The 25844-nt window shown below is 45.5% G+C and overlaps 3 protein-coding genes across 15 annotated transcripts in view; 1 reads left to right on the forward strand and 2 right to left on the reverse strand.

The window, feature by feature from the left end:
- Positions 1 to 98: 98 nt before the first annotated feature.
- prr5a (proline rich 5a (renal)) lies at positions 99 to 7767 on the reverse strand. Of its 2 annotated transcripts, none has more exons than XM_060061793.1 (11): positions 7515 to 7767; positions 6157 to 6284; positions 4658 to 4786; positions 4396 to 4476; positions 3947 to 3995; positions 3516 to 3573; positions 3332 to 3423; positions 2747 to 2908; positions 2466 to 2601; positions 1586 to 1855; positions 99 to 1267 (listed from the first exon to the last, which is right to left on the reverse strand). In XM_060061793.1, the coding sequence occupies exons 2-11, from the start codon at positions 6282 to 6284 to the stop codon at positions 972 to 974; spliced, it is 1401 nt and encodes a 466-aa protein (XP_059917776.1). In that variant the 5' UTR covers positions 7515 to 7767; the 3' UTR covers positions 99 to 971. The 2 variants fall into 2 exon arrangements, with proteins under 2 accessions (XP_059917776.1, XP_059917777.1); XM_060061794.1 differs by having other exon boundaries at positions 2768 to 2908; positions 7515 to 7760.
- A 101-nt stretch (positions 7768 to 7868) lies between these two features.
- On the forward strand, positions 7869 to 21348 carry rad52 (RAD52 homolog, DNA repair protein). 2 transcript variants are annotated; one of them, XM_060061799.1, is made up of 12 exons: positions 7869 to 8005; positions 15354 to 15440; positions 15729 to 15805; positions 16306 to 16407; positions 16502 to 16595; positions 16782 to 16849; positions 16955 to 17073; positions 17367 to 17442; positions 17521 to 17780; positions 18064 to 18263; positions 18550 to 18801; positions 18880 to 21348. In XM_060061799.1, the coding sequence occupies exons 2-12, from the start codon at positions 15434 to 15436 to the stop codon at positions 18939 to 18941; spliced, it is 1317 nt and encodes a 438-aa protein (XP_059917782.1). In that variant the 5' UTR covers positions 7869 to 8005; positions 15354 to 15433; the 3' UTR covers positions 18942 to 21348. The 2 variants fall into 2 exon arrangements, with proteins under 2 accessions (XP_059917782.1, XP_059917783.1); XM_060061800.1 differs by lacking the exons at positions 7869 to 8005; positions 15354 to 15440 and adding an exon at positions 15454 to 15637.
- LOC132465055 (serine/threonine-protein kinase WNK1-like) overlaps positions 19494 to 25844 on the reverse strand; it is a 28881-nt gene continuing 22530 nt past the window's right edge. For all 11 annotated transcript variants that reach the window (XM_060061727.1, XM_060061734.1, XM_060061730.1 and 8 more), the window contains 8 exons: positions 25706 to 25780; positions 25482 to 25601; positions 24988 to 25294; positions 24297 to 24477; positions 24008 to 24201; positions 22830 to 22967; positions 22484 to 22701; positions 19494 to 22365 (listed from right to left, as the gene is read on the reverse strand). In XM_060061727.1, the coding sequence (XP_059917710.1) occupies positions 22003 to 22365; positions 22484 to 22701; positions 22830 to 22967; positions 24008 to 24201; positions 24297 to 24477; positions 24988 to 25294; positions 25482 to 25601; positions 25706 to 25780 (1596 nt within the window). In that variant the 3' untranslated portion in view covers positions 19494 to 22002. The remainder of the gene's footprint in view (positions 22366 to 22483; positions 22702 to 22829; positions 22968 to 24007; positions 24202 to 24296; positions 24478 to 24987; positions 25295 to 25481; positions 25602 to 25705; positions 25781 to 25844) is intronic.

Genomic DNA, 25844 nt, shown 5'->3' on the forward strand with positions numbered 1-25844 from the left:
TCAAAGAATAATTAAATCTGTACAAAACTTAAAACATTCCTTCAAAGCATAGAATAAAAACTCAACATTTCACTTATTTTAGAAAAATGACCAGCAAGGATGATTTAATGTAAATTTTAATGTACTGTACTAGTATAACAAATGTATAGAAATAACAATCTTGGATAAAACATCCTAGATATCACAGACTATCAAAAAAAGTACAAAACCTTTGAGGTAAAACATCATTGCAAAAAGCTTAGGTTAACAGCCTTTATCAAAATGGTTATTCATATTAATTTATAAACTTACTTCACAACATCTAGTCATTCTAAAAATAACACAAAAGATTTTTATTTACAAGTTACTGGTGCCACAAAATACAGTGTTTGAGACAACAATCAAATGTGTAAACAATAAACAATCATTCCTCAATTGTCTATTATAGAATGCCGGATTAAGAGATGTCTTCAAATGTATTATGCTTACAGCAATAACTTTTGCGTTATTAAAGTTCAAACCAGTCGACATTTGTGTCAGACACAAATAAGCTAAGAGCACACAAACCTCTCAGCATTTCTAAGCAAAATGAAAAAATGCTTGCAAATTTCAAGTTAGCAAAATGGTCAATAGAATCCTACAAGGCAGATCAGATCAAAAGAACATAGCTTTTACTTCCATATAAAACTCAGAAAAAGAGCAGCGCCCTTGGCCAGGAAATCTGCTTACACAATGGAATAGTTTCTAAAAGCAGTCAAAAAAATGTGTACCCATTTCCAAGTGACCAAATTCCAAACCCCAATATCAAGACAGGACTAAATGTAGGAGGGATGCGATTTGATTAAGGGACCATTTGGATGACACCCCGTGGAAGCAATCCATGTCATTTGTCATCCGGGACTATTATGCCGGCCCCCCTGTCGGCGTCCCTCAGGTTCACCCGAGAGGGTCGTTTCTCTCTCCGTACCCTGCTCCCCCGGCTCCCTTCATGTCTAGACGGTGCTCTGTCTGTCCTGACCGTACCCCTCTGACTCTGGTCCCTTGGGCGTGAAATCGATGAAGATGCCTTCTGAGGCGGTGGAGTCCTCGGACTCCACCGCCCCGCCGATGACGGTCTCAGGGCTGGACGTGCCGCTGGTGGGGCTGGGGGAGGCGGCCCTGCGGAGGTCGCCGAGCGTGGTGGTGGCCGGGGTGCCGTGGAGGAGCCCTGCCGAGCGCAGCGGGTGGATGCAGGAGGACGGGTGGCAGAGGGACAGCTCCACCGCGCTGGAGCCGGCGTGCAGCAGCCCTGTGGGGGTCGTCACACAGTGGGAGAACTAAGTGCACCGGGAACGTTCAAGTCATTCAGGTCCAGAGTGCTTTACCACTCCGGAGGGAAATCCTTAGGGAAGTCGAGGTGAATACAAGCATCTAAAAGTTGATAACGTTTTCACACAGTACACTTGAGATTACTATGGTCTGCTTGTTTGATTAAGAGGAAAAATCCAATACATCTCACAAATCTGAAGGGGAACGATCAGGGAAACCCTGAATAATGGCACATAGAGTCATATTGATATTGCTTTAGTGCTGTAAGTCTTTTGCCATTAGGACGTCCGACCCCTACCGTTATACTGAGATCCCACAGACAGCCTGTTGGTGGACATGTTGGACCCAGCCGCTATGCTGCCATAGGCTGCCCCTTGTTCATCCAGGCAGGATGTGATCTCACAGGCAGAATGTCGCCGAATGCCGCCGCTGCCAACAGAACCAGCATCCGGGTCGTACTCAGCCACCGGGGTGAGCAGAAGGGGAATGTTGTAGCTCTTTGATCTCACAACTGGATTTTTCGACAGTTGGTCCACTGGTTTGGGCCAGGACCATTGAAGGCGTTTCTCTGTGGTAAACAATCACCGCAAGACAGGGGGGGGGGAATGATTGAAGGGCCAGTAGAGGTTCTCAGCCCTATGGTCTAGGTAATATCCCAATTGCCTACGACTGAGGGGATGAGATATTATGAGAGTTCCTGACTCCCTTGATACACAAAATATCCAGTGGCAAGAGTGGAAGTGCTAACTCTGGTGTCCTGGCCCTTCCCAAACAAGTGCTTGTACCAACATGGGCCCCAAGTCATCTCCTGGTCTCTCACCTGGTCTCTCACCTGGTCTCTCATTGGATAGTTTCATTCCTCACCTCTCCACTGGGATAGGCAGTGTGGGGTGTACACACAGGCTGCTACACACCCAAAGCTGTGCCACTCACTAGCATAGGATTAGGTGTGATATCCCCAACACTTACTATGCATGTTGGGTGTCTTGTAAAAGCACAATGTATTTTTTCTATTAATTATCTTTTTTTCCCTTCCTCACTGACCTAATTCACTAATTCATTTCTAAATGGAGAACAAAAGATCAGATTGCCTTCTGAGATATAGATCTGTACATCAAAACCGGCAGCGATTTTGTTGCCAACAGGTGTCTCCAACACCCTCGACCTCTCCCACTCACCCAGAACACAGCACTGGGCCTCGCTCCCATCCCCAGAGTAGAGTCCGTGGGTGCCCAGGTAAGGAGACACTACCTTCTGCACTAGAGACTCCAGCCTCATGTAGTCCTCACTGGCCACCCGTTGCTCATGCACCCCCTGCGGGTGGATCAGAGAGAGCACGGTGATGTACAGTACCTGTGAGCGTGCGTTAGGCCATGGGCCGACGCTAGGTCATCCCAGTCAGTCATAGTGATTGTGGTAGATGTCAGGGTGGAGCTATGATCGATAGGAAGATGATTACCAATGGAGCAAGGGTGGCTACCTGCAGAATTAGCAGCATCTGTGTGATGGAGGGCGGGACACGCGCCCGCGGCCGGGACAGCGCGTCGTCCAGCTTCACACTGAGGACGATGGTGTTGCGGAACTGGAGCAGGGCCAGCTGTCTCACGGAAGGCTCCTTACCCTGGATACAGATGGATAGATGGACGGACAGCAGAACACATGGACAGACAACAGAACACATGGTCAGACAACTGAATACAAGAAGAAACAACAGAAGGCATGTGGTCAGACAACTGAATACAAGAAATAACAGAACACATGGACAGACAACATAACACACAGACAGACAATAGAACACACGGACATGCAACAGACCACGCAGATAGACAACACAACTGTCTAGATCCGTCCATAACAAGATAATGATGCAGAGTGAAACCTCCTGGGATGAACTCGGGAAAGGGTGAGGGAGGGGAACACGACAGGGAGGTGAGGTGGAAGGTGAATGCGATAGAGATTGGAGAGAGGGAGGTGATCACAACAGGGGGATGAGTGGGGTGAAGACTATGGGGGAGGGAGGGAGGGAGGAGGAAGGTGTCTCTACCTGCACTGGGTGGAAGATGGCCTGCAGCATTGACAGAACATCACAGAAGAAGAAGTCCCATGTCTCGGCCAGGGAGTCCAGTAACTTTTGACCTGAACCAATTAAATGCTAAATATTAATACAAAGAAAATGCAGCGTGTTGAAGGTTTTGTTTACTTAAATTATTTCTTTCTGCTCGATATACCTTCATAGAACCTTATCTTGTCCCGAAGAATTACCATGCCCTTTGTAAGGAGTTGATTCTGTAAGGCACAGAGGATAGAAATTATTTAATTAAAACCTCAGAGAAATTACATCATTGGCTTCTGTCTGGGTTTATTAGGTTAATGTTGCCGTATAGTGTGCATGCTTAAAGTGCACAACTCAACATATATACATCTATATATGCCTACTTCAATAATTCTTCACTTCATAGTAAATGAAGAGAAAGAGGTTTAGTGCAGAGAAAAGTGTGGATATGCTCATGCTACATGTGTGTATGACCAATGTGATGTTTCAGAGCAGCATTTTACTGTTCTTTACAGTGTTCCATTGCAACTGAGTGGATGCCAAATAATACCCTCATTGTTTATACTTATAGTAACAATCAATCGAGATGGTGTTAAAGGTTCTTACGTGGAGGTACTCAGTGAAAAAGGAGCCCAGCTCTGTCTTCAGCAGATGCCTGAGAGGAGGAATCACAGAGAACGGCTTCACTAAGTGACTTCATGACATGATGGCTCATTGTTAGAGGAGCCGCACTGCAACACTTATGGAGAATGAAGAATAACAGGCCTCTGAGAAAGGACAAGCTTCAACTAACAGCTATTCTAGTCAAACATGTATGGGATATCTCATTTGTTGTGCCCATATCCCAGAGAGAAAAACAAAAACCCTTCAAAGGGGTTTCAGAGGGTGTGTCTACATTATCCTGTGTGGGACAAGCACATGATTCAATATTTCCCTAAACATACATCACACACGAAAACAAGTTCCTGCAACAAAAATATATTATTATAAATATATTCTGTGTGTGTGTGTGTGTGTGTGTGTGCACTGTGCAGGCTTGTGTGTGTGCGTCTTACCGGACACCTTCGTTAAGGATGTAGAGGTCATTATCTGCCAGACCTTTCTTCTGGAAGACTGCTATGACCGCATTGTGAATACTGTGTTGGCAACAAGAGAAGAAAACACATATATATATATACACCGACCAGATACATTTGGGTTGGTTCTTATGAATGCTCCGTGTTATCTTCCCGTTCATACTGTAAGTGAACGGATAACTCGGCTACTATGTCTTGTCAGGTAAAGACTGTTGCTTGTTCGTCTCTGCAGAGTGCTTACCTGTTCCAGGTGGCATTGGCTCCCCCCTTCTTCTGCTTCTCCCCTCCTCTCTCCTCCGAGACACACTTGTCACTCTTCCCCAGCTCACTCAGACTGGGCGAGCTCATTAACTTCAACCTGTGCAGAGTCCTCATGGCCGAAAGAGGAAGGGAGAGAGAGACACACGCAAAATATATATAAATATACAAGTGTTGGGCCCGAGTGAAGGAGGTCAGGTTAGATGGCAGCTGACACAGAAGAGAAACCCAAGACCATAGCCAGAGGGAAAGAAGAGAACAAAGGCATCGTGGGGCTGCGTGTGTGTGTGTGTTTCCAAAAAAGGGAGGAAGAGTAAGAAAGCATAGGAGAGAGTGTGAAAGTGTGAGAGAGAGAGAGAGAGAGAGAGAGAGAGAGAGAGAGAGAGAGAGAGAGAGAGAGAGAGAGAGAGAGAGAGAGAGAGAGAGAGAGAGAGAGAGAGAAAAGTAGGACAGGGATTCATGGTATAGGAGAGGGACCTGTGCTGAAAGAGTGATGGGCGGAGCCAAGCCCAGCGTTGGACCTCAGTGTCCCCTACCGGCCCTCAGAAGAAGGCCGAACAATAGGCAATAACAACAGAGCAAACAATATCCAGTGATGCCGCATTCACTTCCTCCCCCGCCCTGCCCCCCCATCGCCCCCATCTCTCCCCCTCTTAATACAATAAGGCCATTGACAGGGGAGAATGTCAACATGCAGCACAGATGTGAGAGGAGGGGAGGGGTGGGAGGACGGATGCGGGCCTGCATTGGGCTGGTCACATGCACAGAGCTAGGCTAAATGAGCAGGAAGTCAGCTGGCTCTTTAACAACACACAGGGACAGGAAAGCAGGAGACACACTGTGCAAGCCCTTCCTGCTTCACTACTGCTCACCACCGCAGCCACAAACACGCTGTCCAACCAAAGACATTCCGTTTTCCACATGAATGAGTTCATTCATTCATCCACTTTTAATTTTTCCCCGGCAAACATGACTCACTGAATCCTCCATCTGTGTTGCTTCTATTAAAGTTTGGAACAATAAGTGAGGCTAATATAAACTAGATTATGATATAATGTGGGCAGATGTAGAAATCGATGTGTGTGAGAACAGCAGGGGTCAGGAGAACAAAAATACATTTCTGAGCATTGATCAAATATAAGGTGTTCTGTCCCAAAGGAGACAGAACACCATGTCTGCCAATACACAATAAACAATGGACTAATTAAGCACCCACACATGCAAGCCAGCCATTCACAAACCCTCTTGCGACACCAATTAGGCCCAGTGTAAAAATGTGAATGCATATTTCGTTTGACATGCTAAGATCTATCTATAATGTATAATATTGAGTGTTTTTGGTTAATAATAAACAATTTATATATTGCCCAGACACATAGAACAACAAGAAATACCCTAATACAATTGCGCTACGAATGAATAGTCCCTTCTAATCTCAAATTGCCTTTGTTTAAAATGTTAATCATCGGGGCTAATCCTTACCTCCTGATTGGATGATAGCTGTTGTCCATGTCAGGGCTGGAGGGCGGGCCAGAGAAGGTTGTGAAATTGAGTGACAGGGGTCGGGGGGAGGGGCGCGAGCCATTCCTCCGACGTAGTCCATCTAGCATCTGTCAAATAAGGAATAGGATTACAGAATTAGGAATAGAGGAGTTCTGCCCTGATCAACACATTGGACGTGGACACATAACTGCATGTTGCACAGAGGCCCTCTTAAATGAATGGGTATAGATTATATTGTGTGATTTGCTCTCTCAATGTAGGCCTATTACGAAAATATTGAATATGAAAATAATATTACAATGAGGTTTATGTGATTTGTATAGCATAAAGCTCTTTTTGGTTGCTTAAGCAACCAAAAAATAGGCCCTACCCTTTCTGACCTGTCTTTTATCAACTGTTATTTCGACATTAAGGAAGTAGGCCTATTGTTTTTCCCTGTTGCGCAATCAGTATTAAGGTTTCTTTTTAGCACAATACTGATGACATGTTACAACAGAGAAAAACTGAAAAAGTCTAGGTAGTCTAACTGTAAAAGCCACGTAGCCTGATGAAATGCTGTGTGATATCGTTTAACCATAGCGACGTAGAAAGGCACCATCAGCTGGCCATTGACTAGAACAACCGTCTGGCTTGGCTTTCCACCCTTTTCCAGACAAAAGACCAAAAACATCGGCCAATCATCAAAAGTTATTTACATCCTGTTTGCAAAGGCAGAAGTAAGATGACACTTCCTTTCTGGCAACTAAAGAGCAGTAGTAGAAAATAACATCTGGTTATCTCTCCCTCATGTACACACACCCATGCGCGCCCCGATACACACACACGCACGCACGCGCGCGAGGTCGGTGCGTGTGTGTGTGTGTGTGTGTGTGTGTGTAAGTGAAAGGGGCCGAGACGGATAAACAGAGAGCGAAATACAGTCTGCCAGTCATGCTACGCACAATTTGCTTTGTCCTTTCCTTTGGTGATCCACAGATCGATAGCCATACAACACGTTCATCTGCATTGTTGTGATGAAAATCAACACCCAACTGTTTTTCGCAATGCTTTGATTGGTTTCATGAGATGTGAAACAGGGTCAACAGAGGAACAGTGCATGGTGCGTAACGTAGACTCCAGCCAGTCTTGCGTACGTGGAGGTTTTCCTACATGTGTGCCCCAAGAAGAATGGCAAGATGACTATATAAACACATTGGCTAACATAAAGGTGGAGTGTCTAAATCAAGGCTGTTAGAGATAGCGCTACGTGGAGGTCACACATAGATAGGAAATATTTACATTGGACACAAAGTTGCCTCATCCATATGGTCTGTGCGACTAGACAATCGTCTCCTTACCGTTGGTATCCTGTTTTCCAGATGGGATCAAATGAACGTCTTTTAGTGTCGCAATTTCTTCTTGGCTAAATAGAGGCTAGACTCTTCTATCGCGTCCGTAATAGTTTTCCATGTTTAATCTGGGATAATTCAGTGTTCCGTTTTGAAGGATGCGCCAGCGACCTAGACGGTTGTGTTGTAGTCATTCATGAAGCATGCACCGCATGCTCGCCCCCATGTTGTTTTGAGTACAGACGAGAACCTGCGCGGACGGCGCCGAATGCGTTTGAGTCTACGAAAACAAGTGCACGCGCATAGGGAAATTTGGCCAGAAAGGCGTTGCGAGGTGCGGTAGACGAGACCGATCATGCAACGAGACGAAAAGATCAACCTTATGACGGATATAATTTTGTGCAATATTTGGGGAACAGAACACAAAGAAAAAAATGGGTCTTGGTTTATATAGCGTACACGCCCTGCATAGAGCATGGATGGATGTGTCATAAGAAGATGTAAGCCTATCGATAGCTTATAGTACACACACACACACACACACACACACACACACACACACACACACACACACACACACACACACACACACACACACACACACATTTATATATGGTAATATATTGCGATAAGGGGACATTAATTGACCATTTATTAACACTAATGCAGTTATAAGCGTTATTATATAGCATTAGGGGTTTTGGTTATTGCGTTTGTGTTAACCCTAACCCTGCGTTCACACCAAAAGATGCAAAAAGTTGACGCGCGGCACGATCCCATTCAAAGTGAATGTAGAGACGCGTTGCTGCTTTGCTGCCGCAGCACTTGCTGCCGAGAAAACGGGCAACAAAATTTGATTTGCGGCGCGTCAAAATCTGATTTGCAGCGCAGCATGCCCGGGCGGCGGGCGCGTTCACGTATTTTGCGGCGCGTCAAATGCTGCTCGAGTTGAAATATTTCAACTTTTCGGCAGCAAACGCGTGATGACAGCCAATCAGCGTTCAACAGCGTTGCCACTGAGTGACATGCCGTAACAGCCAATCAGTGTTACCCTGCGTTCACACCAAAAGATGCATTTGCTGCCCGAACGCGTTGCCGCCGAAGTTTTGCGGCGCCGCAGTGCGTCAAAAGTTTTGCAGCGCGGCAAAGGTTTTGCAGCGCGTCAAAAGTTGAAATATTTCAACTCAAGCAGCATTTGACGCGCCGCAAAATACGTGAACGTGCCCGCCGCCCGTGCCCGGCAGCGGGCACGGGCATGCCGCGCATCAGATTTTGACGCGCCGCAAATCAAATTTTGCCGCCCGTTTTCTCTGTAGCAAATGCTGCGGCAGCAAAGCAGCAACGCGTCTCTACATTCACTTTGAATGGGATTGTGACGCGCGTCAACTTTTTGCATCTTTTGGTGTGAACGCAGGGTAACTCCCTTGGAGTGAGCTTTAGTTCACTACCTGATCCAGATCAAAGCGCTAAAATGGAGGAGAAGATAATAATTGCAGTCTCCGCATACCCGGTGATCTTCAACACCACCGTGGCCAGTTATAAGTGTCCAATACATATATATATATATAAGTATAAATGTCCAACCGAGAGATCCTAGCACCGATCCTAGCTAGCAGGTCATCAAACTGGGCCGGATTCAACCTCAAATAGCGCTGGAAGCGTTTGTCATCCAGACGGAGCTCCTGCAGAAGACGGTGAAATTCACCGAGCTCTGTACGGCTCCGAATGGTCTCATGAACCCATAAACGACGGGCATTCCGACGTCTCTCCCTCTTCCACAACAGGTAAAGACATGCAATGCTCGTAATGTCGGCCATGGTTGTGAATGAATTCAGAAGCACCGCGGGCAAAACTTGCGCGCAACTAAACTGCGGCGCCGCTAAACTTTTGCGGCGCAGCAAAACCTTTGCCGCGCTGCAAAACTTTAGCGGCGCCGCAAAACTTCGGCGGCAACGCGTTCGGGCAGCAAATGCATCTTTTAGTGTGAACGCAACCCAATCACCCTAACCTCATGGCAATGCTATTATTTAATATTGTATGTTATTAAATAATAATAGCATAAAACACAAAATTAAATAATTTATAAACAAATACTGTAGTTAAAATGAACACCATTACCTTAGTTCAGATAAACAACATTAAGAAAACATGAAAACACCATTGGTCAATTATTACAGACCATTAACTAGTTAACTAATCGTGAGTTAATAATTATAACTGCATTCACTTATCTTAATTTATGATTAACTTATGTATCCTTATTATAAAGTACCACCACATATATATACATGATAACATATCATAGCCTTAAGAGTGCATTTGCATCATATTCGATTATATATAACCGAATATGATGCAAATACACACATAACAAGGCTTTGATTGGCAGAAGTATTCAATTATTCAAATAATTATTCAATCTATTTGAATAGTTATTTTACTTCCAAGATAAGAATTCCCAATATAAAGGATTAAAACAATTTGTTAGTACTGTAGGCCTAATCATGTGCCTCAGATTTAACTCAAAAGCCCTGCAGGGGATCCCAGTTATATTCATGTTTCAAATATAAATACATAAATTCCATAGACCCCACTATAACAGCAAGGGTGTTTTTTTTTCTTTTTATAAATATTGAGTATGTGGTAGCTGTGAATAGAGTGGCGAAGTCACGCCCCTTCCGGTAGAGCTCACCGGACCTATGAGATCGAAAAATATGAATGGGTGTCAATGGAGAGAAAATAATAATTTTCTGGTCCCAGTATTTATATGCCCTGGATTACACATATGCTGTTTCCGGATTTAAATTATAATCTTTCATGTAAAGAAAACAAAAAAAAAAGTGAAGAAGTTTGATAATGTTAGGTTTTGTGTGAGGCTGCTCTGTGTCGCTCTGTGTACAGCCAGAGCCCGTCTACGAAGAGCCTGGGCACTTCCTATACGCCCCATTGTACCGATCTTGGTTGTAGTTCCATGAGACATCCACTGGGGGTGATCGCGGGCGAGTCCAGATTGAATGGGAGTCTATTGCCGCTTTTCCACCGCACATGTAGCTCGACTCGACACGACTCGACACGACACGACTCGACACGGTAGCAGCACGGGTGCTTTTCCACCGCAAATAGTACCTCCTGGACGTGGGCGGGGTCGGCTGCGCGAAAGGGCCGTGACGTATTTGTGTACGCGACGCAAACAACACATACGCAACCCACACATGGACAGAACCCACATAACAACAATGGAGGACATCGATCGCATTACTATTATTAGCTGGCATGTTGAAGAAGTTGGAGAAGTGGAACATGTTGGCTGCGGCGCTGCTATGGATGTTACCAGCATGGTTGCCATGTCGCTCTCGTGACTTCGTCACACTCTCTGGCCAATCAGTCGCCGGCCGTCTGCCGACGTCACCTTTTAGCATCGGCTCAGCTCGCTTGGAACCTAGAGCGAGTAGGTACTAGAAAAAGCAGCCACTTCAGGTACCAGATACCATGGTACCGCGGTGGAAACGCAAAAAATGCGAGCTGAGTCGAGTCGTGTCGAGTCGTGTCGAGCTGGTACCATGCAGTGGAAAAGCGGCATATGGGGCTAGATGGCTAATTATGCGTCTTTCACCTGCTTGTCGTTGAAATATCGCACATTTTATTGTAGATTCCGCAAGTTCAATATAGATTATGGTTCAAAAGTCAAATGAATGAATACTTATGTCCTTTCGATTTCTTACAGTTTGGGCCGTTGTTGGCCATACACGCTAGCATTCTGCTAATGAATGGTCAGGGACGGACTTGCGACTGATTACGACCAGAGACCCCTCTTGACGGCATCTGAAGCTGAAGCGCAATCAGAAACGTGTCTACGTGTCTAACTCAATTTTTGCGTACTGTATTTATACCTTTTATTTTTTAGATAGTATGTATGGTGAAAGTACATGGGCATAAATGGAATTTCTTCCATTTCTTGTGTTCAATGTTCAATGTGTTATATACATGGTAGGTACGGTATGACCACCTTAAAGAATACAGTCAATGTCCCGCTCAATATAATTTCATCTGTCATTGTCTATTTTTCGAAAATAAAGATAGTTTAAAGAAGAAAAATGTGTAAATGTGCAATGATAAACTGCACTAACAGTGGAAACGGATTGTCCGTCTTTTCGTTTCCCAAGGACAGAAAAAGGTAACGTTCTTGCTAGCTCCTGTATGAATGGTCCTAGGACTGCGGTCAAGTGAGCCGCCATTCGTTCATCCGCGGTTAAGCCAGCCGTCACACAAAATCTTCGTGCGCCTTAACTCTAAACAGCCTTTGGGTGGTATCTCGCAACGTTTTCAAAATAAAACTATGGAAGCATATATGTAGCAAAATTCAAATGGCAATGCAATTTGGAATTACATTATGCATTTGACAATGCATTATGCAATTTTATAATGTAATTTGTAAATACGTTATTCAAAGTGTATTTTAAAATGCAAAGTGACAATGCAATCCTCAATTAAATTTGCAAAAGTTCTAACAATACAAATAGAATAACATTTTGTCAAATTATTTGAGTTCCTATGGAAGCATATATGTAGCAAAATTCAAATGGCAATGCAATTTGGAATTACATTATGCATTTGACAATGCATTATGCAATTTTATAATGTAATTTGTAAATACGTTATTCAAAGTGTATTTTAAAATGCAAAGTGACAATGCAATCCTCAATTAAATTTGCAAAAGTTCTAACAATACAAATAGAATAATATTTTGTCAAATTCTTTGAGTTCCTTTATACAAATTGAAAAGCTATAGCGTCCCCGTGATTGCAATCCACTTCGCCACGCTCTGTGTGTTGCGATATTCAAATTACATTTCAATCCGCAAAGAGGAATCCAAAAAGTCAATATGCAAAGTGGCAAACGTATCAGCCAATCAGCGTCTGGGCGGGAACTACGTCACTTGCTCGTAATTTCCTTGTTCACTTCTAGTTCGTATGTGTCAGGTCCATGGTCACCAATGGAGATTATTGATACGCTCCGAAGTTTGGCCGATGATGTGGAGAACAATCGTGTTGAAGACACAGATGCAGTAGATAGAGTGCGTGTTCTGGGAGATAGGATAGACGACTTATCCTCACGGGTACGTTTTGACGCCAGTGTGGTAAACACAAAGATTTCCAAAGTGCTACAGGCACTGGGTGCGAAACATAGGGTCGGGAGACCCACCGTCTCCACCCACTCCTCACCTACAAAGCTCTCCAGAACCTAGCCCCCAGTTACCTCTGGGACCTCCTCCAAGAATACACTCCCTCCCGCTCCCTCCGGTCAACCTCTGCTGGACAACTATGTATCCCCACATCACGACTCATTACGAATGGGTGCCCGCCCGGTCATTCAGCTGTTCTGCACCCAGGCTCTGGTACTCCCTCCCCCCACACAAAACAGTCTGACACAATAGAAAGTGACGTAGTTCCCGCTGGTGGCTGATACGTTTGCCACTTTGCATATTGACTTTTTGGATTCCTCTTTGGATTTCCTCTTTGGATTCCGTTTTGGATTCCGTTTTGCGGATTGAAATGTCATTTGAATATCACAACACACGGAGCGTGGCGAAGTGGATTGCAATCACGGGGACGCTATAGCTTTTCAATTTGAATAAAGGAACTCAAAGAATTTGACAAAATGTTATTGTATTTTTATTGTTATAACTTTGCAAATGTAATTGAGGATTGCATTGTCACTTTGCATATTAAAATACACTTTGAATAACGTATTTACAAATTACATTATGAAATTGCATAATGCATTGTCAATTGCATAACGTAATTACTTATTGAATTGCAAATTGCATTGCCATTTGAATTTTGCTACATATATGCTTCCATATAAAACCCTTCACCTACGTGTGTAGATATATAGAACACTAGCTGGCGGCGTCTAGAATGTCCGCACTTGCGGACATCTTGCCTGTCAGCTGCTCACCCATAACATTGTGTTGGTAGCGGTACATGTACTTTATAAATAACCATAACTTGCTACATTTTCAACCGTTTTACCAACGGTTGGGTTTCTTACAAACCTTATTAACGTGGTTATAATATTGTACCAATTTTAGAACATTTCGGATGTTCTAAAACAGATATCGGATGACTCGCGAAAGGAGATCATCAAACTTTGGCGCCGACATCCGAAAATACTGGAAATGCCTCTCCTCGTCCATGCTTCGCATTGGAAGCACCAGAGAAACAAATTCCCCATCATGATCTCGTGTGGTATTTAAAGGGCGCACATACCACCGCCTATCTCTGCGCTTCATCACTCTTCTTCCGTAGCCACTTTGATCGGAACGTCACCTGGAACGTCCCCCCGCGAAAACACCGGTGACTCTGCTGCCACCCATGGCGTGAGTGGTGTATTGCATGTCATGCATTGCCTGCGACGTTCGCGTATGCTGTGTAGACTAAAGGCCGATTTATGCTCAGTTACGTAAGCGTAAGCGCAAGCGCAAGAGGCCCTTGCGCGCCCTTGCGCACCCCTTGCGCGACTTCTCACGTCTTGCGTGCGTCGGGCGATTTTTCTAGACTTGCGTCATTTTTTACGTAAGCTTTTACGCGAGCCGCGCAGCCTGCAAGGCTGTGATTGGTCTGCTTACTACTTCCTGTCTGGAGTATCACATTTCTCTGCCATAGTTCACTGAATGTGTAGAACATGACTGGGAGGCGGTTTATAAACAGCCGACGACGACGCCCACACACAAATACACCATATAGGCTTCACTTAGGTAGTCTTCGACCAATACCATGAAAATCTCCTTTTCATGGTTCAATTTGAGAAACGCTGCCGTAGGAGGAAGGAGGGTGGGTGGTTTGATAGAATGGAACCCGGCCGGCAGGCTCATATACAAAATCATTAACGTGAAGTGAAGTTAACTTTGCTGCCAACACATTATGTCGTTTTAAAATGTAGAGAGATATGCACATTTATACAACCCCAATGATCAACAACTTCATCACCCCTGTTCCTCTGTCTGTTGCCATCATTCACTGTGTATGGGGAGAACACGATCTGGCACATAAACAAACCAACGACTCCCACAGACAAAGACGTCATTCTCGAGGTCGTCTTCAACGAAAAACTTCACTCCACATATTACTCCACCTACTGTTCTGGCGGTAAATTGCTTGGCAACACGCGCAACCTAAAGGGAGCATGAATTGCTTTGAGTAAATTTTGCGCAACAACGTAACACCAACGCTGAAGCATGCAGCCGCCTTATGAAAGGAAGCGCGACGCTCGCGTCACTCACGTCGTTTACGCGCGTATATGTAAGGGCCCTTTCAGAGTGGTGTGAATTTGCGCATGCGCTGACCACAAGGCCTATTTTCACGTAGGAATATTTTTGGGAAAACTTCGTAGCAACAGTGAAGAAGTGCATAATTCATGTTTACAATATAAACAAATGCAGACCAACACCATCAATTAGACTCGTGCTCTGTTTAAAGGACCACCACATAAGATCCTTAATTATTTTATATTATCTTAAAATAAAAGTTGAATACAGCCAGCACGATTTATTCCCTCGAGCTTACCATTATGAACTGCCATGCAAAAAGAATCACAGCTCTATTTCCGAAATGTGTTGTAATGTCAAATTGAATATATGCCTGACGTTACTTTTCAAAACAAAAGCAGGAGTAGCCTATCCGTGATCCACAATCCACAATAAAGTTAGTCTGACATTGGTTACTGTTTTCTATCCCAAATAAATCGTTAATAGGCCCTGGACTGTAGATTGCACATAGATCAAAAACATTACGTCTTATATATTGACAATACATTGTGTGTACAGTCATGTAAAATCCGATGTTTCAGTGGTGTTGCTGTATTGAAGCGGCCCAAAACTAGACTGGCTTTACCACGTCCGGCAGAGCGGGAAGTTCGATTTGCAGCTCATGGTTTGTAAGTATCTTCAGCTAGGAGTCACATTTCATTTAAACTAATTGACAAAGTACTTTTTAAGATCGAATTTTGGTGTAGTGTTTGCTGGTCTTTCCGCGGCGTAAATTGCGTTGTATTGCATTCGATACAATTCATTATTACAAACTATTTGCATCAAGCTCAACGCCACTCAGTATTACCGTATTACTCATTACATTGTAAGGCGGTTTTATACAATATCACTGACAATATCAATGTGACATGAAGTGGAACAATGTAACTGAACACTGACGCGGTGTATCGCATTAGGTGAAGACAGGAAGAACAACATGCACCATGATGTTGAGGGCGAGAAGACCCCCCAGACAACTAAGTGTTTTGGACAGGTAGGAATATATCTTGAATAACATCGAATCTTATTGTCGGGTATAGCTCTATGTAAAACTGTAACGTTACTATGTAACTTATGTTTGGTCGTAGCATGCTATTGCCAAAGCCAAGCTACCTGGAACTAGCCTTAACAGTAATCTTGATAAAGAAGGTAAACCCCATCCAGTTGCTTGAGATTTTGTTGCCATAGATCTTGTGTGCAAGCGTCAGTCAAATTGACTTATGAAAGCAATGCAATGACATGTACAATGATATATGAATGAATCTATCCTGTGTATTTTGTTTGCAGTCAACAGGAATAGTACGACTTTCAGCATAGTAATGTAATGATTAGTAGTAGTTTTAATGCATGTCAATAAATGAAAAAATCATGGACACTATTTTATTGGGTGACCAGAGGGGCTGGGGAATGGATGTTTTTTTTTCAAACAATGTGTACAGTATCAATTATGTTCATTTGATCTGGTAGCAATTATGGATTTAAATTTTTTTACAGTACAAATTCACAGCAGAGGAATACCTGGCAGTACAGAATGCATTGCGGCAGAAGCTGGGGCCAGAGTACATCAGTACCAGGATGGCTGGAGGGGGCCAGAAGGTAGGGCTCTGATCTGTTATGGATAGTTATATAGCAATAGTTCCTCGGTTTCCTGCAGCCAGAATACAGTTCTCTGTGTCATTGTGTTCCACAGGTGTGTTACGTGGAGGGCCATCGTGTGATCAGCCTGGCTAACGAGATGTTTGGCTACAACGGCTGGTCTCACTCCATCTCACAGCAGAACGTTGGTAGGCATGGGGCCTCCGCCCTTCTGTGACACTGCTTTGGTTGGTTGGTTTGCCTGTGTTCGCATTGTCTTAGCTGCCTGTTATCCTACTTTTTCATGTCATGCATGGGGGCTTACTCGGTTTCCCCTCTGGGATTAATTAAGTGTATCGTATCATAATGAGTGCTGTGTTTGGTTGTCTCCACAGATTTCGTAGACCTTGTTAATGGAAAGTTCTATGTTGGCGTCAGCGCTTTCATCAAGGTCCAGTTAAAGGTTTTGCGATTATTATTAATTTTTTTTCTAACCCTTTTTCAACCATTCATCGTGTTTCTCTGGTGAAATGCCTTGCTGGGTCTAAGTGAGTGTTTTGTCTCCCAGGACGGGTCCTTCCATGAGGATGTGGGCTATGGCGTGAGCGAGGGGCTCAAGTCGAAGGCTTTGTCGCTGGAGAAGGCCAGGAAGGAGGCCGTCACGGATGGAATGAAGAGAGCACTCAAGTACGGCAGTAGCATAGCTTGTCTACTAGCATTGTGTGTAGAATAGCTAAGCGTAGTGTAACGTGGTGTAATGCCGCCTAGTGTTGTGTTGCATCTAGTCGCATAATATCATTAGTAGTGTGGATTTGATGGCAGGGCTGGTGGAGGAAATCATCTTTCATATGTCTGCTACAATTACCAATTTTTCATTCACAAGTCAATATTATTTATTATGGTATTTACTGAGGATTCCAACATCAGTAAATCACTAATTTGATAATGTTCTGATATTGGGCTTACTGTGGTTGTTTCAGATGTTTTGGCAACGCCCTGGGTAACTGTATCCACAATAAGGAATACCTGATAGCTATCAACAAGATCCCCAAACAGGTAATGCATGTTCCTACAATGGTCGCTTAATCTGTTGTTTGGAGGCTGAATCTTTCCCCCCTTCTCAACCCTCTACAGCCCACCCCTCCTCTAGACCCCGCCCAAACCAAGCGCACAGACGGTGAGCCTATGATAGAGAAAGCTCGTTTGTCCAGCTTGGCCCACGACAACAACATGACCGGATCCTCACGAAACCCATTGGAGCTCAGAACCGGCCACCAGAACCGTTCGGAAGGCCGGAGCCGTGCAACCGAAGTCCAAACCGTACTCTTTCCCTCCCCTAGTATTGGTTCCAAACTACAGCCAGATCAGCTGGACAAGAAGGAAAACATTGATGGGTAAGGTTCTCTATCATACAGGCCAGGCGTCTTTCCTTACAGTTCTCATGAGATAATAATACATTTGTTTAGATAAGCCTGCACTCGAACTGGAGACCGCTGATTCAACTATCACCCAAGAAGATAGCATTTAAAAAAGATTAACAATGTATTATATGTATTTCATAAAAACATGGAAAGGTGTTATTGTACTGTTATTTCAAGAGTATAGATATTTGATTCCATGATGTTTTTTTGATTCTATCTACTCTATCTACTGGCTATGACGTCCTGTTTCCTGCAGTCCTCTTTTAGAGCCTTCGGATGATGGAGTCTCTGAAGGACAGACAGACCCCAAGCAGCTGAGAAAGCTCAAGCAGCAGCAACTCCAGCAAAAGTTCAGAAAGGAGATGGAAACCAGGAAACAAACACCGAAGCACGAGAAATCTAAATTCAAATCTGAACATATCCAGACCAGCATTGGTCAGAAACCTCCTCAAGAAGGTAATGTCTCCTTGATTATTAATCATTCTGCATGTACGGATAAATTGCCTTGGAATTCTGAGATGCCTAAGAATTCTGAGATTTCAGTTTGGCGACTTTCCAGGTCCTGTAAGCCCTTTTGAAAAAGCAGCCATATTTGGTCATAGCACCTCTAGGGTTCATAAAGGGACCTGCATCAGGGATGAGTATTGAGCATGTAGAGAGCCTTGTAGCCACCACCAGAGGGCTCAAGATACTAGACTGTGCACCCAGATATCACCAGTGAGTAATTCTCCCTTGTCAACAGATGACGCAGAGCTCTGGAACTTCACCCTGGAGGGGATCGAGGAGCTGAACGGCTCCGCAGAGGGGGGCCTGAGGCCGACCCCACCCGGAAACCACCAGATGCAGACGCGCAGTATGACCCCTCAGAGGGAACCCAAAAGTCCTGGAAGGCCCCGAGATGGAGATCCCCCGCAGGGCGGTCCGACATACTGCCACCAAGCCCCCGGGCAAGATGTCCCCCAGTATGGAAACAGACATCCCGATCACCCCCAGGGTATGCCAGGTTGTGTATTTGTGTATGTTTGTGTGTTTTATGTAATTAATGTGTCTAATTTGGTATTCTCATTGGCAGGCCAGGGGTTCAGCCCATACAGACAAGGGCAATACATGAAAAAACGGAAACTGGACACATGAACGAATACAAAACAAATGAATGTTCCTTTTCAATGTTTTAAAAGATTTTACAATTTTTTTTATATTTATTTGTTAATGTGAACAATGCATTTCTATTGTTATTTCTTTTGTTGGTTGATATGTATTTCTTCATGCTTGGTGTTTCTGTAAACCAGGTAAAATAAAACGTTGCTTGTTATCACGTAAGTTCCATAGCAGTCCCTCTTCAACCATTTCCATTCTACAGGTGAGGGTTTAATTGTTTAGTGACGTCAAGGTCCATATTTAGTGTGACACCAACATTGTCCTACACTATCGAACACAGGATTATTGATGCGGTGTGTAGACGAGGCTGGTTGCCCAATAGTATGCTGAACTGGTTTTAAATGGCTATGCTGCTTTTGTCGACGAGACCTTATAAAAAATACTTCCTGGAAGAAGATCTAGAACAAGGAGCTCAATGGCATAATGCCCCGATAGTAATTGGTCCATTACAAGATTATGATTCCTGTGATAAAACCAAATTGGACACTTGACATTAAGTCAATCTTTGAACCAAAAAAAAAAAAGTCAGGAGCTTTACATTTTTATTTGTACATTTTGTACAATGTGAAAAACATACACAAATCCAGAGAACACTGAGTCACAGGAAGATAGCAAAGAGGGGGACCGATATAAAGAGCACAACAGGATGCTTGTGAACAAGTTTTGGAACATATATTGAGTATTTTCTGTAATATCGACAGTAGCTGTGTAACACATTAGTAAGGTGCTGTACAGTGGTTAAGTTGTGAGTTGGTTGTCTGTAGAATGAAACCCAAAGGATCTAGCATGCAAGATTCATACTGACCAATAATTTAATATGCTGTGCTCGCGACTGGTCAATCGCTAAAAGAAAATCAGTTCAGCGCTTTGTGTGTTCGTACAAATGAGAGGAGGAAATCAATACATGAGATCGCTATATTTCATTATCAAAAAAGATGGAGGTCAATAACACCCCTCAATAACATGCAAATGTTTTCCGTTATCCTCAGTCCCTATAAAACTTTAACCATTGCATATTCTGCATTGCAGCAACTTGTATTTTCTCTAGAGAAGTTAAAATAATAGTCCAATCTATAGGGAAGGGAAAGGTTCACAATAAAGACTAAATGGCACTCACGTAGCAGGAGAGAACAGAAGCTCAACCGTGTTACCATAGGGCTTCACTGATCACCACGGCTATGAAGATAATGTAATGGCTATGAATGTTGTCACTGATACATAGCCAAAAACACAAAAAAAAAGAAAAGACGTCTGAGGATTTCCCAAAAGTTCCCAAATACATGTGCTTGTTGTTCTGGACTACGGTCCTCAGTTGCTCCAAACCTCTAAAACCTTTAACAACAATATGGTATCATTTTAATCAGCCATATAAACATGAGTTGTTGTAGTATGCGTTATAACCTTGAGTATTTTTTCTGCAGTACCGTGAAAGCTACATTATTACTCTAGCTTGCTCAGGCCTGGGTGGATGTGGGACTTATTGTGAAGGACACAAGGCACTAATGTTCTGCAGGTTACTCGGGGTTGAGTGTGTATGCATGGCGGGGCCAGGTCGTAGTCAGTACATAACGGCTCTATGATGAAAGCGTTACATGGAACCACTTACCTCACGTTAATTATATATATTCATATATTTATGTACACAATATAGTAGAAAAGGGCCGGTCAAAGATAAGAGCTTAATAAAACGCAGGGTACCTCCCAGGTTATGTAGGATACCAATAATGACAACCCTGCAATTGCACTTTTATATTCCTTTAACTACATGTTGTTTAACAACCTTTAATAATAATTACAGTGAAACATCAAAATCTGATGGCTGAATACAGGTCCATAAAGAACACCTTGTTCGTCTCATTAAATATACATGTAAAAAAAACGGACACCAGCGTGACAGAGTGTGAGATTAAGAGTGACAACCCTAGAGTATTGTCATTTGGGGGGAGATGGCGAGATTAACATCCATGTTCTGATACGAGGGATCAAGAGTATCCCGGTGAAACCGTCTCCTTGGAGATCTGCTCGCCAACGCACCTGCAGCCACTTGAGTCATCACTACCCCGCTAACGTCACTCAAAGCCAGACTCCGGGAGAGGAACCCAAAGGACGCTCCACCATGAGCATGAATGGTGCGACTCTAATGCATATGGATGGACGCACAGAGTGACAAACCTAAGCACAGAAGACACCCGACTTTCTCACAAAGACAAACATCCTAAACAAGGGAGTTCAAACCCAGTGAAGAAACATTTATGTACAAGGTCTTTCCTTAGGCTAAGGCCTGGTGCTCTCAAGTGACACCCTCTTCTGGTGGCACTTATCAAAGTCATCGCTCTCCCTCATCGCCTTCTCTTCATCCACCACCTGACATTTTCTCCTTTTATACCAGAGACATTCCTCCGCTGACCATTACTTAACTGAGTCATCCCGACCACTTGCTTCTACATTCATCCTCTCCAGCTGGTTCTCCTAGAGAGCCCAAACCCGCCTTTCAGAAGCGCCCTCAAACCAGTACATTTCCAGTCAAGTCCGGGACATTACATGTTACAGGTGTCCCACTCTCTGGAGTCCCCCTAGTTAAGCTTGGGGCTTTGATGTATACCGGACTCCCTATACCCCCCCACCCACTGCTGCCTGTTTTGACATGAATAGATCGGCTTGAATCAGGACCACTCAATTTACATCTTTGGCTGCTGTTGGTTATGCCCGAGTCCAGTCCAAGTCTGAATTCATTAAAATGCAGATTCCTCTTTTTCCACAGCCAATGAAATGTGCGTTTGTGTGCGTGTTTGTGTTTGTGTGTGTGTGTGTGCGAGACTGCTGTATTGTATGTGAATATTGCACTCCCCTCCAACTGCCAGAAAGAAATCCCTCTGGCTGGCAGGCCACCACCAATACTAAAGAAAGAATAAAATTTAAATAAAAAACAATTCATATCTCAACCAGCTAACCAACACCCACACGGTGGTTCTTATCTTACGGCCGCTGGACTGGCTGTCCTGCCCCAGATCTCAGTCAGATTGGGGCTGAGGCAGGGCTATGTGGGCCTCAGATTGGAGGCTCCGGCGGGGTTGACGGGTTTCTGTGGTGCGGCTGCGGGTCCCATGGTGTAGCCTTGCTGCAGGGACGGCGGTGCGGCGGCAGGGGGCTGGTACTGAGCCAGCGCTGGGCTGGGGTTCAGCATGCTGCCCTGGCAGGGGGCCGTGGGGCCCGCCCACTGAGCGCCACTGTACGGGGCCGAGGGGTAGCCGAAGCCCTGGGCCGCGGGGCCCAGGGAGCCCTTGCGTGGCCCAGAGGGAATGGCCGGATTAATGTGCGTGGAGGAGGGGGCAGGGAGCGTGGGGCAGAGGTGACCCGGAGCTGAGAACTTGCGGCCCATGTTGGCCGGCGGCAGCATTATCTGCGATGAGAGCAATGACAGAGATTACATTTGAGGGATTATTACGTCACAGCGGTGGATTATATGAGCAGTGGAACGTGAGCGGTTCTGGAGGTGGGAGGCGGGACTGGGGGCTTACGTCGAGGCCCGTGGTCCCGGGCTTTGGGCCCCTCTTGCACTGAGAGAGGATGATGGCGTCTCTGGCCCAGTTGTCCACCAGCTGGTGCAGGTCGTCTGTGAAGGTGCCCTTGGACTTCTGGGCCGTTGGGGCGAGGCCAGGTCCAGCAGACGGGTGGTGGGAGTGACAGGACTTCGGGTGGTGGTTTGATCCGCTGTCGGAACTGGTCCCACTCGCTCCTGAGGACAGACACAAGACCGGTGAAGGGGCTGAGCCGACACAATGAATTCCTCTTATGACCCACAGGTACATGGAGGAGTGTCAGTGGTAAGGAGCAGCCAGGGTTGAGCGACAGGGCGATGGGTACCTGTGGAATGGGGGCTTAGGCTCGGCATGGACGGGGAGTACTTGAGCTGGTGCGGCGGCCCTTTGCCAGGCCTCTCAGAACCCCCCGAGGCAGGAGGGTACGGGGGCTTCTGGGGACTGTGGGCGGATGCTGGAGCTCCTGGAGACAAACGGGAATGGGATCATGATATAGAATGGAGCTGCATGAGAAACCATGGGGCAGGCTTTAACAAGGTGGGATCAGAACTAACGCTCTTCGATGGCTGGCACGCCTTTCTAAAACATCAAACCAGCGTGATTCTGTCGTCTAGGGGAAAAATGAGGCCAATGAGGATTTTAAACCATTGCTCCAGTTGGACTGAATAAGGAGTATGAATGGGAGAAAGGTGAATGTGTACCGTTATTTAAAGAGCCATTGAACACACTGTTTCAGCTTGAATTCAAGCAGGTTTAAAAGTTCTTGGCTGAGTTCTGGGAAGGAGGAGGGCGTGTTATCCCCATGATTATGACCCACAGCATATTTGTGAGACTTTTTTTAGTACATTGTTTGGAATGAATGTTATGAGAGCTGTTGGATATGAAATGCGCCACAAACCATAGCGATATACTGTAGGTGTCCGGGAATCCTATCCCTCATTCGGACGCAGACATTAAATAGATTGCTGCTGTGACGGATCAAGCTATAGGTGTCCGGGAAGCTGGACACCTATAGCTTGATAACCACAGGCCAGTTCTACACTGGCTATGAAGGGCTTGATCACCACAGGCCCAGTTCTACACTGGCTATGAAGGGCTTGATCGACACAGGCCCAGTTCTACACTGGCTATGAAGGGCTTGATCACCACGGGCCCAGTTCTACACTGGCTATGAAGGGCTTGATCACCACAGGCCCAGTTCTACACTGGCTATGAAGGGCTTGATCGACACGGGCCCAGTTCTACACTGGCTATGAAGGGCTTGATCACCACAGGCCCAGTTCTACACTGGCTATGAAGGGCTTGATCACCACAGGCCCAGTTCTACACTGGCTATGAAGGGCTTGATCGACACGGGCCCAGTTCTACACTGGCTTTGAAGGGCCTGGTCACTACGGGCCCAGTTCTACACTGGCTACAAAGGAGCGTCCGAGGCCAGTCCTTATAGATTGAACACTGGTGTTGCCACCAGTACAGATTAGTCACAGGACCCAGCAGCCCTACCTGCGTGCACAGGGCTGGGCTGCCCGCTGTTACGAGCAGACTTGTGACCTTTGCTCTTGGGCCTGCGTCGGCCTCCAGCGATGGCCACGGCGGGGGACAGGGAGGCCGAGGGGAGGGGCTTCCCCAAGCGGGTGAACAGGGCGTCGATCTCCTCCTTCTGGCGAGAATTTAACACCTGGATCTCAAGCATGTGTCTGACACAGGAGAAGGGAGTGGGGTTAGAATCTCTTTTTGGAGTATGTTTGAATGCAGTATTACAGAGCGCTCAGAGTTGTGAGGAGTGACTCACTTCTCTCTGAGCCGGTTGACCTCCTTCTTGAAGCCCTCGTCCTCTGGGTCTTCGTGGTCCTCGTCGTCACTGCTGACGTAGTGCGTACACGAGTTCCCGGGGTAGGGGGTCTCTGACGAGGGGCCGTTCTGCACGCCGGGCCCACATGAGGGCTGGGGGCCGTCCGTGGAGGCTGGGGTCACTGGGGTCGCAACAAAAATACATTACAGACATTGTGTCAACTAGGGCGAAGACCTTCTGGTCAATTGGTTGCTTTTGGACGACCAGATTTGTTTTTAAATGCATGCAATTTTGTACAAACACATTAAATTACACATGCACGGGACGTGTGTTACGTATGGACGTACATTTGACATTTGGCCTTAAAACGTTCCCTTTACACCAAGTGTAAATCAACACTTAACACTTTTGTACGACCAGATTCTCATAGGTCAATTTACATTACATTTAGGCTCTGCCGTCACCGTATCGGATTGGAGCGAGATGGGCTCTGAAACCCAGACTTCTTCCACATAGCACTTAAGTGACATCCAGGCTAACAAGTCACCGTGCACACAAGAGTGCACGTGGGTTTTGTTAATCGAATAGTGACGTGCAGACCCCCCAAACCATCAGCTTAGATTCTACGTTCTCTTCTAGGGATGCGCCTTGGTACATTACCCTTCTTTCCCCTGATGTTAAACCCACCCACCTGTGACCGAGAAGCGGCCCACTTTGGAGCTGGCAGCGGGGGGCTGCACAAGGGTGCTGGACACCTGGAAGCGGCCCACGGTGGTGGTGGTGGTTGAGGTGGAGGAGAGGCGGGACGGGTCTGCAGCCCGACAGGAGCCCCGGTCCGTACAGTCCCCTCTCTGGACGCCCCGGGACAGGGGAGAGGAGCCGTGCACCGTGTTCTCTGGACTGGACAGGGAGGAAGAGGAGGAGGACGAGCAGGAGGTAGAGGATGGAGTCACCGAGGAAGAGGAGACCGTGATGGAAGCTTCTGGAACGTCGCTGAGCTGGAGGACAACACGAGATGAGCGATTTTTTGGAACGCAGTTTAAAAGGAACGAAATATACTAAAATAGTATGTTATTACATAGCCAGTATTACTAGAATGTTGTCACAGGGCTACAGACTTTAACTCTCCCCAACCATTTCTACTGGAACACAAGTGTAGTGTTGCGATGACAAGAGTTTCCATACCTGGCCAGGTCCCACTGTTAACTCGCACTGGGGGCCCGGAGCCGGGTTTCCTTCTGGAAACATCTCAGGGCTCAGAGCCCTCCTCAACTGGGCCTCCAGGTTAACCAGGGGCAGCTGGGACTGGGAAACACCAAGGCACAGTCAGTTCAACAGCCACACTACCTTATGATACTGCAGGGATACTTATATACATGTTTTTATTTAAGACGCAATAGGGGCCCAACCTGTGCCGGCCCGGGGAACGGAGGTACAAACTCAGAGGGAGGAGTAACAGTTTGATCGAATCCCATAGGAAGGGTCTAATAAAAGAACGAACAAAAAGCACGTATTAGGGTGAATGCAAAGCATGAACAGAAGATTTCT

This window comes from Gadus macrocephalus, chromosome 9 (genome assembly GCF_031168955.1).
Source record: "Gadus macrocephalus chromosome 9, ASM3116895v1".
NCBI classification, from domain to species: domain Eukaryota; kingdom Metazoa; phylum Chordata; class Actinopteri; order Gadiformes; family Gadidae; genus Gadus; species Gadus macrocephalus.